This window comes from Ylistrum balloti, unplaced genomic scaffold, assembly GCF_031769215.1.
Source record: "Ylistrum balloti isolate Yb309-2 unplaced genomic scaffold, AGI_CSIRO_Ybal_v1 Utg370010, whole genome shotgun sequence".
Taxonomy (NCBI): Eukaryota; Metazoa; Mollusca; class Bivalvia; order Pectinida; family Pectinidae; genus Ylistrum; species Ylistrum balloti.
In genome coordinates this window covers 2,394,415-2,410,802 of record NW_026782083.1, presented here as the reverse complement: position 1 = coordinate 2,410,802, position 16,388 = coordinate 2,394,415, and the positions used below count along the sequence as shown (strand labels likewise).

The 16,388-nt window shown below is 34.0% G+C and overlaps 1 protein-coding gene across 1 annotated transcript; it reads right to left on the bottom strand.

The window, feature by feature from the left end:
* LOC132548364 (transmembrane 7 superfamily member 3-like) lies at window positions 1-14,828 on the bottom strand. Its single transcript, XM_060212223.1, has 10 exons — window positions 14,652-14,828; window positions 13,618-13,914; window positions 12,891-13,174; window positions 11,163-11,352; window positions 10,336-10,419; window positions 9,259-9,339; window positions 6,598-6,750; window positions 4,254-4,351; window positions 1,396-1,558; window positions 1-865 (listed from the first exon to the last, which is right to left on the bottom strand). Exons 1-10 carry the CDS (start codon window positions 14,737-14,739, stop codon window positions 624-626), a joined length of 1,680 nt encoding a protein of 559 aa, XP_060068206.1. The 5' UTR covers window positions 14,740-14,828; the 3' UTR covers window positions 1-623.
* Between the last annotated feature and the right edge of the window lie 1,560 nt (window positions 14,829-16,388).

Genomic DNA, 16,388 nt, shown 5'->3' with positions numbered 1-16,388 from the left:
TTTTAACAATAAACATTGATTTATTTACATTTACAGTACTAGACAGCCAATGTAATGATAATACTGTAATTGTAACAGGTACTTCCTGGACTGAATCAATCATATAAGGTGAGGAATAACCAAATACCAATTAATACTAAATGTTTCTGGTAATTATTCCAACATATTTTCTGGCAATTCTTTCAGATTCATAAGATTTGCCAGATCACTTGCAATAATGTCAAATTAATTTACATTCAGAAAGCACTTTACCATTTAAATAAATAATATAGAAAAATAACCATGGCTGACCAAGTACTGTTGTTACAAAGTTTACAAAAACATGGAAATAAGTCACAATTTGAAATCGTCTCTGGAGTTAACAAATCTAAATTTTTCACTATCACAATCAAACCTGCCACTGCTTGAAATCTGAGTCCTGATTCAATTGAAGATTTTATAATTTATCATGAGTATTAACAGTTTTAACAGTTTTCTGCTATCAACATGCTCTTGTTTCATAAAGATCCCGATAGATTTGGTAAACCGCTGAATCAGGACATCCTGGGTGGATTCATGGTGGTTAATCATTGTGCTAATTCGATTCAGCACTACTATCTAATTAATATCAGTTAATCGGTGTGCTAGGACACAGGGGGAGACAACTCAGTCCTTGGTGTGTTGATCCTTGTTTGGTCAGAAGAGCTATACAGTATAGGACGACCACTGCCCAGCAAAGACTGTCGCTCTTCCTCTATCTCCAATTGTCTTCTCCTGCGATTTTTCCTGGTGGATTCTGGGAAATCTGGCTTGCCACGCTCTCTAAGTAACTGAAATATTGACCCTCCAATGAATAAAAATCCCCATAGAAATGTCAGTGCGATATCTGAAAAAAAAAAACCCAGATAATTTGGTTATGTAATAAGAACTTGAATTCTATTAATCATGTTCTTCATACTTCAGTCCATTCAGTGAGAGCTGCTAAATTCTGGAGCATATGGAAAGGATGCTTATATATCATTAAAAACTGGGTGCTAATGATGATTAATTATTATTCAAGACCTCATGATCATTGTCAAAAATAAATGATAGATTAAATTGTGCCTTTGTTTATTTTTTTCCTTCACACATTGTTTCCTTTTTCCTCATTATGACCAATAAATATCCATTAACTTTCTCATTATTTGATCATCAATAGTTTACATGTATTGTCACTGGTTTTTCAAAGAAATATTGAATACATTCAAACGCCTAAGGTCTTAAAGTAACAATGGAGCTCCATTTTAAACACATTTTCAGAGACTAGAATAAGAATTCTTTTTTTTTTAAAGAAAATCAAACTGAGTTTCATAACGTCAGAGAAAATTTATAAAAACAATAATTTGAAACATCAAAAGAAAACAGACACTGTATTACCTGCTGTGAGATAGGGCCCTGTTACTATCACAGACAGGTAGTCTGGAGCTATGGCATGTCGAACAGAATTTAAAATGATGTATTTCAAACCACTCTCCAGGAAAACATCCACAGTGATACAAACCAAGTAGCCTCCCAGAAATGTACACGATAGGATACTCAGCTGAAACATACAAGTTACACAGGATGCTCAGCTGAAACACACAAGTTACACAGGATACTCAGCTGAAACATACAAGTTACACAGGATGCTCAGCTGAAACACACAAGTTACACAGGATACACAGCTGAAACATACAAGTTACACAGGATGCTCAGCTGAAACATGCAAATTACATAGGATACTCAGCTGGAACACACATGTTACACAGGATACTCAGCTGAAACACACAAGTTACACGGGATACACAGCTGAAACATACAAGTTACACAGGATGCTCAGCTGAAACACACAAGTTACACAGGATACTCAGCTGAAACATACAAGTTACACAGGATATTCAGCTGAAACACACAAGTTACACAGGATACTCAGCTGAAACATACAAGTTACATAGGATACTCAGCTGGAACATAAAAGTTACACAGGATACTCAGCTGAAACACACAAGTTACACAGGATACTCAGCTGAAACATACAAGTTACACAGGATGCTCAGCTGAAACACACAAGTTACACAGGATACACAGCTGAAACATACAAGTTACACAGGATGCTCAGCTGAAACATGCAAGTTACATAGGATACTCAGCTGGAACACACATGTTACACAGGATACTCAGCTGAAACACACAAGTTACACAGGATACACAGCTGAAACATACAAGTTACACAGGATGCTCAGCTGAAACACACAAGTTACACAGGATACTCAGCTGAAACATACAAGTTACACAGGATATTCAGCTGAAACATACAAGTTACACAGGATACTCAGCTGAAACATACAAGTTACACAGGATACTCAGCTTAAACACACAAGTTACACAGGATACTCAGCTGGAACACACAAGTTACACAGGATACTCAGCTGAAACATACAAGTTACATAGGATACTCAGCTGAAACATAAAAGTTACACAGGATACTCAGCTGAAACATACAAGTTACACAGGATACTCAGCTGAAACATACAACTTACACAGGATACACAGCTGGAACACACATGTTACACAGGATACTCAGCTGAAACATACAAGTTACACAGGATACTCAGCTGAAACATACATGTTACACAGGATACTCAGCTTGAACACACAAGTTACACAGGATACTCAGCTGAAACATACAAGTTACACAAGATACTCAGCTGAAACATACAAGTTACATAGGATACTCAGCTGAAACATACAAGTTACATAGGATACTCAGCTGAAACATACATGTAACACAGGATACTCAGCTGGAATATAAAAGTTAGACAGGATACTCAGCTGAAACATACATGTAACACAGGATACTCAGCTGAAACACACAAGTTACACAGGATACTCAGCTGGAACATACAAGTTACACAGGATACTCAGCTGAAACATACACGTTACACAAGATACTCAGCTGAAACATACACGTTACACAAGATACTCAGCTGAAACATACATGTAACACAGGATACTCAGCTTGAACACACAAGTTACACAGGATACTCAGCTGGAATATAAAATTTAGACAGGATACTCAGTTGAAACATACATGTAACACAGGATACTCAGCTGAAACACACAAGTTACACAGGATACTCAGCTGGAACATACAAGTTACACAGGATACTCAGATGAAACATACATGTTACACAGGATACTCAGCTTGAACACACAAGTTACACAGGATACTCAGCTGAAACATACAAGTTACACAAGATACTCAGCTGAAACATACAAGTTACATAGGATACTCAGCTGAAACATACATGTAACACAGGATACTCAGCTTGAACACACAAGTTACACAGGATACTCAGCTGGAATATAAAAGTTAGACAGGATACTCAGCTGAAACATACATGTAACACAGGATACTCAGCTGAAACACACAAGTTACACAGGATACTCAGCTGGAACATACAAGTTACACAGGATACTCAGCTGAAACATACACGTTACACAAGATACTCAGCTGAAACATACACGTTACACAAGATACTCAGCTGAAACATACACGTTACACAAGATACTCAGCTGGAACACACATGTTACACAAGATACTCAGCTGAAACATACAAGTTACATAGGATACTCAACTGAAACATACATGTAACACAGGATACTCAGCTTGAACACACAAGTTACACAGGATACTCAGCTGGAATATAAAATTTAGACAGGATACTCAGCTGAAACATACATGTAACACAGGATACTCAGCTGGAACACACAAGTTACACAGGATACTCAGCTGAAACATACAACTTACACAGGATACTCAGCTGAAACATACACGTTACACAAGATACTCAGCTGGAACATACAAGTTACACAGGATACTCAGCTGAAACATACAAGTTACACAGGATACTCAGCTGAAACATACAAGTTACACAGGATACTCAGCTGAAACATACAAGTTACATGTTACCTTTATAGGATACTCATTTTATGAGGGCACAGAGTTGAGGGGTACTATGTTCTGTATCACAACCTCTCTCACCAGGTTTTTAAAAGATCTGGTCAATATTAATGCAATTATAATATTCTCTTTCCTTAGGAGCGAACACATTGTCTTACAGACATTTTCTAGTTTGAAGGATATGTTGATACTTTGATATTGGTGGCCCACAATGCTCCAATCTACTCTATATACATTTCTGTAATACATTTGGGATGCTGATGAATTTACTATGATAAAATACAATACTTACATGTTTGGTGAAGTAGAGCAGAAGTACGGGTATGATGAGCACTCCCACAGTGAATGTCATTCCATAGTTAAACTCACGATTCCAGTAGTTCAAATTTCCTGGTGAGAAAAAAGATTTCTATGCCTACGTAAACTAATTGTCAAGGTTAAAGTGGAAATACAGATTTCTAAAATTACACATAAAGGAAGTCAAGGAACATGTTGGAAGTACAAATTAAATTACATACACCAAAAGGCAAGGCTCATGTTAGAAGTACAAATTTCTATAATTACATATCTCAATAAGCAAGGCTCATGTTTGAAGTACAAATTTCCATAATTACAAACAGATGTAGGCCAGGCTCATGTTAGAAGTACAAATTTCTATAATTACATATCTCAATAGGCAAGGCTCAAGTTAGAAGTACAAGTTTCTATAATTACAAACAGATGTAGGCCAGGCTCATGTTAGAAGTACAAATTTCTATAATTACATATCTCAATAGGCAAGGCTCAAGTTAGAAGTACAAGTTTCTATAATTACAAACAGATGTAGGCCAGGCTCATGTTAGAAGTACAAATTTCTATAATTACATATCTCAATAGGCAAGGCTCAAGTTAGAAGTACAAGTTTCTATAATTACAAACAGATGTAGGCCAGGCTCATGTTAGAAGTACAAATTTCTATAATTACATATCTCAATAGGCAAGGCTCAAGTTAGAAGTACAAGTTTCTATAATTACAAACAGATGTAGGCCAGGCTCATGTTAGAAGTACAAATTTCTATAATTACATATCTCAATAGGCCAGGCTCATGTTAGAAGTACAAATTTCTATAATTACATATCTCAATAGGCCAGGCTCATGTTAGAAGTACAAATTTCTATAATTACATATCTCAATAGGCCAGGCTCATGTTAGAAGTACAAATTTCTATAATTACAAACAGATGTAGGCCAGGCTCATGTTTGAAGTATAAATTTCTATAATTACATACAGATGTAGGCTTAGCTCAAGTTAGAAGTACAAATTTCTATAATTACATATCTCAATAGGCCAGGCTCATGTTAGAAGTACAAATTTCTATAATTACAAACAGATGTAGGCCAGGCTCATGTTTGAAGTATAAATTTCTATAACTACATACAGTTGTAGGCTTAGCTCAAGTTAGAAGTACAAATTTCTATAATTACTTACAGCAATGGGCCAGACTCATGTTAGAAGTACAGAAAATAACTGATTTGATGCTGTTATGTACATTATATTATCCATGCCTTATATTTATATGCCCAAGTTACGGAATGCGTCTATATATATTTATATGCCTAAGTTACGGAATGTGTCTATATAGATTTATATGCCCAAGTTACGGAATGTGTCTAGATATATTTATATGCCCAAGTTACGGAATGTGTCTATACATATTTATATGCCCAAGTTACGGAATGTGTCTATACATATTTATATGCCCAAGTTATGGAATGTGTCTATACATATTTATATGCCCAAGTTACGGAATGTGTCTATATATATTTATATGCCCAAGTTACGGAATGTATCTGTATATATTTATATGCCCAAGTTACGGAATGTGTCTGTATATATTTATATGCCCAAGTTACGGAATGTGTCTATCTGATACTGTTTACAACACATTTATTTCCATCATTTCTGAAACAATATGAGTTTGGTATGTGGAATAGAGAGGGATTGGTATTGGGAATTGCCTACTACAACAAAGAGAACATCATTCTGTACATCACCATTAAGGAAGTGATTAGTTTTGAGAAGAATTGATTTATGGAAGTTTCCCTGTAACGCTAGTTGATGTATTTGTTGGAAGTACAGATTTCGGTAATTATTTGCAGTTAAGACTTTTGTGTATTACTAACTCTTTAGGTCTACACGTACCGCTTAACTTCACTTGAATATCATTATCATAATTTGACAGTATCCAATGTTTCTAAGGTTCGCCCACCAAACTTGTCTGTTGACCATGTTTAATAAGCCCACACCTTGGTAAAGTACCCGTCATTTTCAGTCTGCACATTCTTACTATCTGAGCTCAAAAACTGGTACATTTTCAAAACTGATCAAACATCATCAATTTTATCATCAGAATAAAAGGACTAAGTTTAGTTCAAATGGTGAAGGTTAAAGTTAATTATGAGACACAAATGAAATCTACAAATTTGATTTATAGAGCTCATTAGAGTTTGTATCAGAATTACTGTACAGAAGGGGAAAAGTCTATCATACGTTCATAAGAGGTAATTTTACAGCAATCTGGATTAAGACGCCAATTCAAACCTTCAGACAGAATTTTCCAAAGATATTTCCATTTAAGATCAACAAACATACAAACCCAGTGGACTGAAGAAAACAATACTGGAAATGATGTAGCCACAGGTCAGACTAGTGAACAAGACAGTTATTGTGTGGATTCCGTGACACCACCACAGCGCCAACCATCCTGTAGCCATGACAACTCCAATCACAGCACTCAGAACCATCACCACTGTAAACATTCAGTAGAACCTTTTGATTTTACAATGTCAGAGAGTAAACTTGGTTATCAATTAGATAGTCAATTCTTGCATCTCATCATGACCACACTCCAAACTTAGAGTTTCTTATCAACATAAAATGATACAAAACATATGGGTATTCATCAAGTTTTCTGATTTACTCCAATATCTAATGATGCAATTTCCTTATGTATCAATTATCTGTGTTAATAAGTATATCAAAACCCCTATTTCATGTGTCAGTTCCTTAACCGACTAATGTCAAACCTTTTTAGGTCATTTTTCTCTCTTTTTTTTCTTCTAATTTCTGTGTTTCCCTTGATACTAAAGCCATCAATTTTATATAACCTAAACTTCATTGGAGATTTGATGAGTATAATATCCAGATTTTAGTTTAAACTGGTGTTGGTTAAGTACTGAGAGCTGTGAGAATAATGTCAATATTTCAGTATAATTTGGTGCTGTTTTAATGCTGTAAGTGGTAAGAATAATGTCAATATTTCAGTATAATTTGGTGCTGTTTTAATGCTGTAAGTGGTAAGAATAATGTCAATATTTCAGTATAATTTGGTGCTGTTTTAATGCTGAGAGCTGTGAGAATAATGTCAATATTTCAGTATAATTTGGTACTGTTTTAATGCCGTAAGTGGTGAGAATAATGTCAATATTTCAGTATAATTTGGTGCTGTTTTAATGCTGGGAGTTGAGAGAATAATGTCAATATTTCAGTATAATTTGGTGCTGTTTTAATGCTGGGAGTTGAGAGAATAATGTCAATATTTCAGTATAATTTGGTTCTGTTTTACTATGTCTAACCTACAATTTTTTACAATAGTCAGGATACAGTGGTATACCATCACAGTTTACAACTACACCATCTATTAAAACAAACTTAGAAATACCTCAAACTGGTATCATTGTCATATCTAAAACTGGTATCTATCTAAAACTGGTATCATTGTCATATCTAAAACTGGTATCAATGTCATATCTAAAACTGGTACCAATGTCATATCTAAAACTGGTACCAATGTCATATCTAAAACTGGTACCAATGTCATATCTAAAACTGGTATCATTGTCATATCTAAAACTGGTACCAATGTCATATCTAAAACTGGTACCAATGTCATATCTAAAACTGGTATCATTGTCATATCTAAAACTGGTATCATTGTCATATCTAAAACTGGTATCATTGTCATATCTAAAACTGGTACCAATGTCATATCTAAAACTGGTACCAATGTCATATCTAAAACTGGTATCATATCTAAAACTGGTATCATTGTCATATCTAAAACTGGTACCAATGTCATATCTAAAACTGGTACCAATGTCATATCTAAAACTGGTATCAATGTCATATCTAAAACTGGTACCAATGTCATATCTAAAACTGGTATCATATCTAAAACTGGTATCATTGTCATATATAAAACTGGTATCATTGTCATATCTAAAACTGGTATCATTGTCATATCTAAAACTGGTATCATATAAAACTGGTATGTCATATCTAAAACTGGTATCATATCTAAAACTGGTATCATATCTAAAACTGGTATCATATCTAAAACTGGTATCATTGTCATATCTAAAACTGGTATCATTGTCATATGGTATATATCTAAAACTGGTATCAATGTCATATCTAAAACTGGTATGTCATATATAAAACTGGTATCAATGTCATATCTAAAACTGGTATCATATCTAAAACTGGTATCATTGTCATATCTAAAACTGGTATCATTGTCATATCTAAAACTGGTATCATTGTCATATCTAAAACTGGTATCATTGTCATATCTAAAACTGGTATCATTGTCATATCTAAAACTGGTACCAATGTCATATCTAAAACTGGTATCATATCTAAAACTGGTATCATTGTCATATCTAAAACTGGTACCAATGTCATATCTAAAACTGGTATCATATCTAAAACTGGTATCATTGTCATATATAAAACTGGTATCATTGTCATATCTAAAACTGGTATCATTGTCATATCTAAAACTGGTATCATTGTCATATCTAAAACTGGTACCAATGTCATATCTAAAACTGGTATCATTGTCATATCTAAAACTGGTACCAATGTCATATCTAAAACTGGTACCAATGTCATATCTAAAACTGGTATCAATGTCATATCTAAAACTGGTACCAATGTCATATCTAAAACTGGTACCAATGTCATATCTAAAACTGGTATCATATCTAAAACTGGTATCATTGTCATATCTTAAACTGGTATCAATGTCATATCTAAAACTGGTATAAATGTCATATCTAAAACTGGTACCAATGTCATATCTAAAACTGGTACCAATGTCATATCTAAAACTGGTATAAATGTCATATCTAAAACTGGTATCATATCTAAAACTGGTATCATTGTCATATCTTAAACTGGTATCAATGTCATATCTAAAACTGGTATCAATGTCATATCTAAAACAGGAAAAGCTGAGAAATACTAAAACACTTACCTACAATAGATTGGGTGGTAAGACGTTCGAACAGAATGACAGATATAAGTCCAAAGCCAAGAAATGCTGCCAGGAAGGTGGCTACAAGATAAATGTATATATTACCATAGATACTCATACTCCCTGACAGGAAGGTGGCTACAAGATAAATGTATATATTACCATAGATACTCATACTCCCTGACAGGAAGGTGGCTACAAGATAAATGTATATATTACCATAGATACTCGTACTCCCTGACAGGAAGGTGGCTACAAGATCAATGTATATATTACCATAGATACTCGTACTCCCTGACAGGAAGGTGGCTACAAGATAAATATATATATTACTGTAGATACTCGTACTCCCCGACAGGAAGGTGACTACAAGATCAATGTATATATTACCATAGATACTCATACTCCCCGACAGGAAGGTGACTACAAGATAAATGTATATATTACTGTAGATACTCGTACTCCCTGACAGGAAGGTGGCTACAAGATCAATGTATATATTACCATAGATACTCGTACTCCCTGACAGGAAGGTGGCTACAAGATAAATGTATATATTGCTGTAGATACTCGTACTCCTGATAGGAAGGTGGCTACAAGATAAATATATATATTAATTATAGATACTGGTACTCCCTGACAGGAAGGTGGCTACAAGATAAATGTATATATTACTGTAGGTACACCATTATCACTGACATCACTCAGTGCTGTTTTATGACATAAAGTACTTAATTCATATGATGTGATATTGTATCTCTTATATTAAACATGTTACATGTATTGTGATTAACAAATGACTGTATGTACCATTTTTTCCCAAATTTATCTCAAGTATTTCATAGTCAGATGCAGGGTGCCCTTTTTCTCTTTGGTACCCTTACAACTATTTATACAAAAATGCTTTTATCATTGGGTAAAAGTATTTACATAGAGAGAACATCTAAAATAGATAAAGACAAAAGATAAATCATGAGATAGGCTTCCATACAAAAATCTCCATATCACAAGTTGATATGGAGTTCCAAAAAGTTAATTTTGATAACTTTGTATTTTTGTTTTACATTACTGACTCACATGTCCTAAAGAATCTGTGTCCCAGTATAACCAGGAACAGGCCCAGCATTCCTCCAAATACAGCCAACACTTTCCCTCCAGTTCCTGATAACAAGTAAAGGAGGAAAGAAATATAAGGTTAATATCTTGTGTAGCTTCATTATAAAAAATAATTTATTCCATGATATAAAAAGAAAGTAAGCTACACAAGAGGAAGTAAGTTGTGTGTTTAATATCCACCATAATGATAAATGTCCTAATTTAGAAGATAAAATGAGTAATTATCATGACAAGATACATATAATGTTGACCTAAAATGTCCTATGTAGAGCCTGTAAGTAAATAGAACCACAAACAAGGCTACTGTATTTGTCTGTAAATTTGTTCTGATTTTAACAAACCTGTGATGTCACGATTCATTGATTTATCTATTTATTTATCTATTGATTGATTTATCTATTTATTTATCCATTGATTGATTTATCTATTTATTCGCCTGGTTTTACATCTGCTATTACAGATATAGCAGTGCTACCTGGTGTATTAATGTCATGTTTTAACTATCAAGAGGATTGTTGAAATGAACAATAGAAAACATTTACCACTGTCAAGCATCTCAATTCGTTAACAAATCTTCAAGAAAATTCATAATTTCCATTTGAAATAGTAAAATCAGCATCTGTTATAAAATCTAGCGGAAGTATTTGTAGAAATTTTTGTTATTCATTAAAATGAAAACAAATTCAACACTAAATGCCACATGGAAAAATGACACATGGTAAGATTTAAAGGACATTTTTAATGGCTTTGTACAAACATTATTGCTAGTTTCTTACTGAAAACTGTACCTATCATGTGACACTTGTCAGTATTGTCTAGATCACATGCATATGTGGCGACTGGAACATAGGCTGCCCTCGAATCTGGTCCCAACTTGGTATCTGTGACAATGATGTTGTATATTGTGCCCTGACCAGTATAGGATGACATTGTCAAATCAGAAATGGTCGTTGTTTTGTCATCTGTTAGGCTTCTTAGCTGGAACAAAATATTTGACCTAAATTGATGGATTGACCAATCAGTTTAATTGATTTTTGCCCATTTATTTATGTGAGATACTTCAAAGATATCAATCAAAATATAAATGTGAACATGTTTATCAGAGTGAGATAGATATGACCAACAGATACAGCACTCAATATTCTTATATTGCCAAATCATCATATAGTATCACTATATGTGGAATGAGTATAAGAATGTTTGAGGACAGACAACAGACATCATGAAAAATTTATACTAAATACCTGGAATTCATTCAGCTGAGTAAATTTCACCCACACATATGAATTTGTGATGTATTACATACATATTAAAATTTACAACTGATATCGCAAAATATCATCAGCAAGTACAGTTTGTCAATTGAAATCACAAAATTCACACACACAAAGGATGAATGTGTTTACTTACTGTACTACCAATGCAATATACAACCATTTAAATCTTTGCCTCCTAAGATCCAACAATTAAGTGATAATGCTAATATTTAATTTGTCTTCACACACTGAAATCATTTCTTTTTCTGGACTCCCTATTACAGTATACTACAGTGGACCCTTTATAATCCAGACACCTTTATTTGTTCAGTCAGCAGGCTAATGTATTCAGAGTTATCTCCCTTAACCATATTTAAAAAAAAAAGTATGATCAGTGATTTTTGGGATTCTGATATCTGTGTCCTGAACTCATTATCTCCTTGTGGGACTCACTTAAGAACCCACTATATTTCTTAGTATTTGGCCTCATCAAAATTCTGGAAACGATGTTCTACACTCGTCTAAAAAATCCTACAAAAATGAACATGTAATTTACATTTATGGTATGAAGATCATTATAACCTTCAGGTGGGAGATTCATCGATTTCAAATCACATAGAATAGAGTAATTGAAAAAGTAAAGATACACTGTTTTCTCTCAATTCAACTTCATATGCAGAATGTATTCCTGTAATACAGAAATCTGTGTTATGTTTTTTTTCTGTGTTAATTATACGAAAGTATTGAGAGATGGTGACACCAAATTAATTAAATTTCTCTTTTTACATCTACATCATGTATCATTCATATCAAGTATTAACTTGATTTTTTTGTCCTTATTCACTATTAACTTACTTACACGTAGAAGTTGCTCTATAGAATATTGAATAATTCAGAATTAACTATCAAACATTTGAAAATAAGATCAAATGTTTTCTTTACCTTCATTTCATTTGTCCTGTGTATAAGCAATGATCTGGTAGTAGACACTCTAACTACATACAATGACTAGTATTATACTGAACACCTCTGACAGGTAACAAAACAAGTCCTGACTACTGCGATATACCAATATCAAAAGACATTCCATTCCATTATCAAAAGTCTCTCTGAAACCATTATTCTAATTTTCCAACTCAATAGTACAATAACATTATGGTAATCCATTTTCTAACATATGTATCAGGACTGCAAGTTTTCCATGATGACTGGTATCAGATTATTGCAAGAAATATATATATATTCGAAAATGACACTTACCTTCTTACCATTCTTTAACACATCTGCCACAGTCATCATTTTCTGTATTCCTGCAAAGTGTTTCTGCTGAGAGAAATCCCCACCAGGAAGGTAGTAGACATACATGTCATATTGTAGTGGCTTTGACAAGTGTTCACAATCATCAGGGTCAGGGGCCCTAGATCGACTTCTCCCATGACTTGACCACTGGAACCTAGTCAAAGTCTTAGTGGAGTCAAATGTTAGGTGAAAATTCGGATCATTTTCATACTTAAATTCGAAGTTACAGCCACCTGGAATAGGACCTGTAAGTAAAAAAAGATTTTCTTGTATATGTACTTGAAAAGCTTTCTAATGGTGAGTGATCATGTTCTTATTACTTGTGTGGGAATATCACCAGATCTATTCTACAATAAGTCAAGGAATCAACATATTACCTTTAATTGATAGTAGGCAGGTTTGGCTTATTACAGGACAATAACGCATTTGTTGGATTCTATGGGCCTTATAACCGATAGGAGTCGATTTGGGGATTATATGGGAATTTTAGTGATATGGGAATATGAAGACACTACTGGCGTCGGGATGTAAGCATGTTAATGGTATTTGAATATTGGGATATTAAAAGCCATGTTGCAATATTGTATTATAGGGATGATCCTTAGATAGACTGATGTAGATATAACCTGGTTCAGGGTTAAGCATATACGTACATTCTACATATTATACACCTGAAAAAACAACTTACTTTTCAATGTATACCAGATAACAGTCACTAAAGCCTGAACTGTATGATTGTGATTTGACTTTATGTACCAAGACATATCTGTCTGGCCCATTGACAGTACTGTAGTAACACCAACATCAGTTCCTGTTTCTGTGGAGTCAGGAGACAAGGATGGACTCAGAGATAATGCCAAGGCATCCTTGTGGCTGTGTATTTGACACACAATATGAGTTTTGTCATCTGGAATAGACTGAACTGCAAGATTTACTCTGCTGTTGCCTGGTACTGAGATAGAAGATGGGTTCCCTGGCGTCAAATCTAAAAATACATTTATCAAAACAAAAAAACATATATTTGATATATGAAGGTTCATTGATAGCGAATATAGCCTGCACATACATGTATGTTGTGCCATTTGAAATTGTGAAATAAACCCCCATGGAAATGACTACCAATACACTACCATTTCATTATGTCCCCTTGCTCAATTCATTCAATCATAATTCAATAAAATCAAATGAACCTATTCCTACCGCCCTCGCTTTCAAATCATAATAATGTATTTCATCAAATCCAGTGAAATCCTCTGATCCTAGCATATTTAAATTCTGACATTTGAAGAAGCTCGGAACATTCTTGGATTTCCAAAGATGCACTGAGAGTTCAAGTAATCTTCTCTTTAGAATGGATTTTTATCTTCCGAAATCAAACATTTATGTAATGTTAGAGATCTCAAAAATATATTGTCTACTGTTTACACAAATTGATAATCATACAACTACTTAATATTGCCAATGAAAACAATGAAACATTTTTGTCAGATAAAAAAACATAGGCGTGATGTTTCTGTGCTTTACAAACTTTATTTTAATCTTTCAATGTTGTTCACAAACTTAGTTTATGAAATGCATATATAACATTTACATGAAATACATTTACTGTGAATAACCAACTGGTCGGGTTATTTCTGAAAAGAACTTCAACTTTATACGACTTTTAGCCTGGTAGCAGCGTACACACAGTATCAGTCACTGTCGGTTGTAGAGCAAGCTTACCTATTTCTTTTTCTTCGCTTTGACGAAGGCTTCCCGAGACCGAGCAAGTCAAAATCAGGATGATGACAACACCTGCACTGTGTTCCATTCTTTAAACAGTAACTACCACTAGCTTTTCATCATCCCCACACGGCTGATTTACTAACTACATCAAGGATATAAATAAGACGGATATATTGTTTTCTATTTTGACCGGAAGTAATGTGACCTAAGGGAGATAACGCTGTACGGATATTATTAATCACAGTCCGGTACTGTCTGGGTCGCACGGATTGCCTGGTACTGCCCGATACAGTCATGGATATATAATCCTAGATGTGCATGTGACTTGTCCTGGGAAGGTATTGTACAAGCTGTCAAGTTACTACCATGTACAAGTTGATGTTCTACAGAATGTGTGCGTAAATCCTGGGGTATATTGTTCATGGTTGGGTGGGTGATTATAGGTCAGTTTATTGTTAAGATTATCCTATTCAAAATAAATGAGTATATATATCTTTTTTAAAAATAATTTTTACATTTTAAATATTTCCGTTATTTTTGCTTTTATTTTGATTCCCGATAACTCCACTTTGAGATGACTACAGCATAAAACTTTTTCTCAGCTTTAAAATGAAGTATTATTTTTGTTGAAACGTGGGCTAGTGACCGAGCTACACTTTTTTAGGTGTGATTTCTAGCATGAGGCCCACTGTGTAGCTATGGGTTGGTGCTAGCGGCAATACCTTCCCGAGATGGCGGCGCTGCAGACACGTTGCGCCAACAATCGCGGATAAGCCGAGCGGCATCTAGGTTAGATATTTATGGATACAGCCCCACACCGCCTGGTCTTTTAATTTCATGATTTGAAGCGTCCAAAATGCCTCATGTGTAAATATATTCACAAAATTGATATTGTTTCAGCTATTTGAAATAAGTGATATCGCAACAATGCACTCGGATCGTGTTATTTGCGATACCAGCTGCGCCCGAGCTTTCATTTATATTTATGTGTCAAGAAATATGCACTATATACATAACTGTAAATGAAATTAATATCAAAATCCAGAAATGATGAAAAGATATAAAAAAAAAACCCTGACAGAATCATTACCATTTGATATCACCGATATCGCTACAATGCACTCGGATTATATCATTTACAATACCGGCGGTACCACCCACACGTTTAATGTCTATTCACGCATGAATATCGAAGTCCAAAATGGATTACAAAATATTATAGATTGACCGAATTATCTGTTTAAATTATTATAATTTGAAATCACCGACATAGCAATATTGGGACCTCTTGGGCTTTTATTTCTACCCCTGTATTGTTAAATCTGCATTCTATAAATATATAAATATCGTAATACATAAATGGTGAAAAGATATATTATAAACTGATTGTTCGGTTTTTCAATTTTATTCAGATTTAAATAAATAAAATGGATATGAAAATTCAGAAGTAAAAATAAAGGTCTATTGAACTGTATCAATCTCATAAATAATAACAATGATAAAACATTATCATGGGAAAAAATGACCAAAAAAAAATCTTTCTAACAAAACAAAAAACAAAACAAAAATTAAAAAAAATAGGAATCATGGGCATTTGAAATCAGTATGATTGCAACAAGGGATTGGATCGTGCTATTTGCTATGTCGGGACCGCCATGGGTTTCTTTCTATCCTTGTATCCATTATATTAACAACATGAACACAATGATAATGAAATCATGGATATCACAACGA

Excerpts from the sequence above, each read along its gene's own strand:
- LOC132548364 (XM_060212223.1), bottom strand. The coding sequence starts at position 14,739 with ATGGAACACAGTGCAGGTGTTGTCATCATCCTGATTTTGACTTGCTCG. Across the intron at positions 13,175-13,617 it reads TATCTGGTATACATTGAAAA|GTCCTATTCCAGGTGGCTGT; the intron begins GTAAGTTGTTTT and ends TTTTACTTACAG. Across the intron at positions 4,352-6,597 it reads TGTTTTCTTCAGTCCACTGG|GAAATTTGAACTACTGGAAT; the intron begins GTTTGTATGTTT and ends TTTTCTCACCAG.